This window comes from Rattus rattus, chromosome 14, assembly GCF_011064425.1.
Source record: "Rattus rattus isolate New Zealand chromosome 14, Rrattus_CSIRO_v1, whole genome shotgun sequence".
Lineage (NCBI taxonomy): Eukaryota > Metazoa > Chordata > Mammalia > Rodentia > Muridae > Rattus > Rattus rattus.
In genome coordinates, this window is record NC_046167.1 from 10,975,500 (window position 1) to 10,980,906 (window position 5,407).

At 48.6% G+C, this 5,407-nt stretch overlaps 1 protein-coding gene across 1 annotated transcript; it reads left to right on the forward strand.

Moving 5' to 3' along the window:
• The first annotated feature begins 3,118 nt into the window (after positions 1-3,118).
• LOC116883367 (F-box/LRR-repeat protein 14-like) lies at positions 3,119-5,293 on the forward strand. The gene is given in 3 exon segments (XM_032884479.1): positions 3,119-3,259; positions 3,261-3,546; positions 3,548-5,293. Coding segments are annotated over 3 exon segments (1,179 nt in total). The 5' UTR covers positions 3,119-3,125; the 3' UTR covers positions 4,307-5,293.
• The last annotated feature ends 114 nt before the right edge of the window (positions 5,294-5,407 follow it).

A 5,407-nucleotide genomic window follows, 5' to 3' on the forward strand; every position in this document is an offset into this window, starting at 1 on the left:
AAAAGACTTTAACGTTATTGTTAACTGTTAAAGTTCCAGGGCTTAAAATTCAGCCACCGCAGCTGCAGTCTGTGATGAAAACCAGTTATCACGGCAGTTCCCCAAAGCGACCCTCTGGAGACCTGTGCTGGCCTCGGCTCTCTAGACAGCTGGAAGCTCTTCCGTCAGTATACCGTGAGAAAGTGCTTTTCGGTTCAAGACTCCCAATACAATGCCACACCATACATTTCTAGAGGATGAAGTTATGCTTCCAGGGGCTTTGTGGGGGAAACTGCAACAGGGAGGAGGTGCGGTCCATTCATTTATCTGCTCAAGATGCTCAGACAAAAGAGACTTGAAGCTCAAGACTCCCTTTCATTCCGGCCTCCCTTCTGTGGTGAGAAGCACTAGAGGGGTCTGTGCCAGGATCGGAACCAGACACGAACACCCAAAGCCAAGCCTCCCAAAGGCTGGGAAAACATTTCTCGTCTTTCCCAAGCCGTTCAGCTTCAGAATTCCTTTTCAGCAGCAATAACAAAGGTTTGCACTCCCAAATGATTTACTGCGCTCAAACTCCAGCACGGTTTAAAGCACTGTGCTAGTTTAAGCTGCACAAGAGTAGTACCGGTTACAGATCCCATCTGCTTACTTCCCAAGTCTTACAGCCTACGACTGATTCCCAAGTTCTGTTCGTGACCTCTGCCTGCCTCATTCTTCCCAGGACCACCTTCTTACAGTATCTAGACAATTCTTTGACCATTGCTGTATTTCCCTAATCCCCACCCTCCAATACTGAAATTATTGCCATTCCAGACTTCCCACCATAGGCCATTAAATGGTGAAAGATCCATTCACTTGACAGTGACACTCCTTGGGAATGACAGTCTCCTTATGACCACTCACCTTACATCCTGTGACATCAGCAAGCTCTCGGAAGAAACTGTACCCTGGAACAGAAACTTGGGGGTCTTGTCCATAGCCATGCGCAGTTCAACCCTCTCCTGAGTAGTGTCTGGGTAGTGGTCTCTCTACAATGAACTATCAAACTTGATCCTCAGAGAAAATTACTGAAACTAACCCAGAGCAGCCGTACCACATTCTAAACAGTCCATGAACCTCGAAGGCTTTACAGACAGCTATGATGGGCGGCTTTGCCTGGCCACAGGCTATGTACGTGTTCTGAGCACTTTAAGGCAGTCTAGGTCGAGCCAATTAAGTTAGGAGCATTCGATGTATTTCTGACGTACTCTATGTTCACTTGCCTGATCAGGACGAATCCCACAATGAATCAAGCAGCACCTGTATTTATTCCTAAAGGAAAGGGTGTTTTACTAAATGTGCATACAGAGAATCCCAGTTGTTGTGGATAAGAGGATGGAGGAGAGAAAGGGATACAGTCAATTAGAGTTGTGACTGTTTAAAAGGAAAGTTATGTCTTTATTGTTTTAAAATATATAGTCTATGTAGAAGTAAATGTCCATGACTTGAAGGAAAGATCATTTTCAACATGTCCCAGCAGTTTCCATACAGCTTCTTTAATTTGTACACAGCTTTTTAATTTCGGTTATGAAAAACTTGACCGAGAGAGCCACATAGTACCATGCTTCTCCACCCGAACTGAGAATGACTAAAGTCAGTCCTATAGAACACACACTCCCTCTGCACACAAAACAAGCTCAAACACAAACCAACCAGGGAAAAGCACAAAACAAAAGCCCAGCGCACACAGATCAGTGTTAGGGAATGCAGATATCAAGATACAGTTCCCTCTTCACATGGATATTATCAAGAGAAGGGAGACAACATAAAGTGACTTACCATGCTGTGTGACCCAGGAGTGGATGAAGAGTGAGTGAGCTGGGCATTTCCAATAGGATTTATAAAGAAGACCCTCATGACAAAACTTCATGTCACAGGAGGGATTTGCTGAACATCTTATCAAAGTTTCCTCTGTCAAATAACCCCTAAGTTCTATGACTTAATCCTAAGAAAAGGCTTCAGCTGTAGTGCAGGGAACACTGATTCAACCCAAGACAGCTGCCATTGGCAAATAACTGGAGAGGCCATGCTATCTATGCCCACACTGGACCCCAAGTAGCTAAAGTGGCTTCTACTCGTTCTCACGAGGGGCCAACATAAGCAACTGTGACTCTGGACGGTCCACAGCAGCCTCCAGGCCCTGCTCTCTGCACTTGTAGCCGCAGGGCCCCAGAAAGGCCGTGGTCTACACTGTAACGAGCGGTAATAATGCCCTCTTGTCATCCGCTAGGCAGTGGTCAGCATCCTTCTTACCCACACAATACCCATGTGAGGGTGGACTCTCATCACTGTCAGATAAGGGAGCCAAGGCTCAGCAAGATGGAACTTGCCGGTGACTGAGTTAGAGCACGGAGGTGAGGAGCCGTCAGTCCTGATGTGGCCCACCCGCTCTTCCTTCTCTGACGCATTCAACTGGCGGGGTAACAGCCCATCTGCACAGATCACTGTGTTAGTCCAGATCTCTCAGCACCATGGCACCGAGTGGTCATGGTGCTCAAAGCTCCACTCTGTAAGACCCAGAGCAAGTCCTCATTGTGTAAGGCGAGTGAGGACTGAGTGAGGCACAGTGCAGCCAGGAACTCTCCGGATCCAGGCACCAGGCTGCTGCTCTTGCTGGCCCATGGCCACGGCCCACTTCCTCCCTCCTCCTCGATGCACTGGTGTTCTGAACTTATGCTGGTACACTTTCAACCTTCTATCTCCTTAATTCTGTCTGTCCAGCAAGGTGACAGACGTGCTCTGTAGAAAGAAAAACAAGTCTGAAACCCAAGAAAAATAACACTTATTGGTACCATTACACCTACTGCAAGACAGCGAAGAGTCCACGAACATAAGAACTGTGAAGGAGCAGTCAGTGGTCCCACACTTTCGTTGAAATACAAAAAATATTTTCTATAAATACCACATAGAAAAATGTGCAAATCACAATTTACAAACAGTTCGAAGACACCCTCAAATGCTTCTAGGTATCCAATGACACATTTTGGATCTTGAGAATGGTCATCCCAAATCCCCTTTCCTGTGGTATTGTTGTCTCCACATTTAAAACCCAGATAAGGTTGGCCCGTGGCGGCCCGCTCTCGGCGCCTCCCGGGGCGGGGAGGAAGATGGAGACCCACATCTCGTGCCTGTTCCCGGAGCTGCTGGCCATGATCTTCGGCTACTTGGACGTCCGAGACAAGGGTCGCGCGGCGCAGGTGTGCACGGCCTGGCGGGACGCCGCCTACCACAAGTCAGTGTGGCCGGGCGAACCCGTTGGTGTTCCCCAGCCTTCAGGCCCGGGGCATCCGCCACGTGCAGATCCTCAGCCTCCGCCGCAGCCTCAGCTACGTGATCCAGGGCATGGCGAACATCGAGAGCCTCAATCTCAGCGGCTGCTACAACTTCACCGATAACGGCCTGGGCCACGCGTTCGTGCAGGAGATCGGCTCGCTGCGCGCTCTCAACTTGAGCCTCTGCAAGCAGATCACAGACAGCAGCCTGGGCCGCATAGCCCAGTACCTCAAGGGCCTGGAGGTGCTGGAGCTGGGGGGGCTGCAGCAACATCACCAACACCGGTCTTCTGTTCATCGCCTGGGGGCTGCAGCGCCTCAAGAGCCTTAATCCCCGCAGCTGCCGCCATCTCTCGGACGTGGGCACAGGGCACCTGGCCGGCAAGACGCGCAGCGCTGCGGAGGGCTGCCTGGGCCTGGAACAGCTCGCTCTACAGGACTGCCAGAAACTCACGGATCCTTCTCTGAAGCACATCTCGCGAGGGCTGACGGGCCTCAGGCTCCTCAACCTCAGCTTCTGTGGCCGGATCTCGGACGCGGGCCTTCTGCACCTGTCGCACATGGGCAGCCTGCGCAGCCTTAACCTGCGCTCCTGCGACAACATCAGCGACACCAGTATCATGCATTTGGCCATGGGCAGCCTGCGCCTCTCCGGTCTGGATGTGTCATTCTGTGACAAGGTGGGAGATCAGAGCCTGGCTTACATAGCCCAGGGACTGGACGGCCTCAAGTCCCTCTCCCTTTGCTCTTGCCAGATCAGTGACGGTGGCATCAACCGCATGGTGCGACAGATGCACGGGCTGCGCATGCTCAACATTGGACAGTGTGTGCGCTTCACGGACAAGGGACTGGGGCTGATCGCTGAGCACCTGAGCCAGCTCACAGGCATAGACCTGTACGGCTGCACTAGGATCACCAAGCGCGGCCTGGAGCGCATCACGCAGCTGCCCTGCCTCAAGAGTCCTCCACAGCAACATGAGAGACCATGGAGAAACCCAGAGACCTTTATCAATTAATTGTACTGTTTGTGAATTTGTATAAATGATAACAAAGATCCTCTTAAAACGTTTATATTCTTACAGTAAAAGGTTAAACCGATATTTATATAATAAAAGAGGAAATATGAAGTATGTTTTTGAAGAAAAAAAAAGCACAAAAAAAAAAGTGTCAGTAAGTGGGCTTATGTAGAATTGTTTCAATTGAGCTTGCGTAGATTGTTGTCCATATCCCAATGTCAGGCTGTCAACTATTACCAGAGGTGTGGCTCACTAAATCATGACTGTTCCTCTTAGCTTCAGTCATCTATATACAGTCTTTCTGGTCATGTGCAGTGGCAACAAATTCTACTCTAATGGTCAGGGTGAACATGAACAAAAAAGACTTCGTGACAAAATGAGGAACACACACACATGCACGCACACACAGAAGAGAGAGACAGAGTTAGACAAAGGCAAACTGAAAAACAGACAGATACAGAGAAACAGAGAAATATGGAGGGTAGAGACAGAGACATGGACAGAGACAAAGAGACAGAAAAATTCCTAAAGGATATATTTGTGAAAATACCATTGTGTGAATGTAAATTCTGTATTCTAAAATAGAGACATTGACTCCTTGAAGCTCAGTGAAAGGTATTTGAAAATCAACATTTCTTAAATGCCACATAAAAGCCTCTAAAGTAGGAATTTTGGATTTTTGGAGACTTGGCTGTGACTTGTGAGGTTTTTCTGGAAGCTGTCTTATAAGAGGATATTTTTGCTGAAGCAAAGAGGTGGGGGTATATTTTGCTAAGAACAGACACATGGTGCTTTCCTGTACGCTGCCTGGAAAGAAGTCATGTGATACTTTGCTAGAGCAGACATTTGAGAGAAAGCACGATATTTGGAAAGGGTATAAAGACAGCCCAGTAGACAGTGGGCAGCACTGTGTGGTGTCCGTTCACTTTGCTACTCTTTGCTGGTCCTCCTCTGTCATGATGGTGTAGAGAGAAATGCACCAAAAAAGGAAAAGGTGTTTGCAAGTAGCTCACCAACCACTGCTGATTCTTGTGAACTAAGCTTCTGCTATCTTGACAATAAAGTTTGAAATTGTTCCAAAGGGGGGGGGGGGAACCCAGA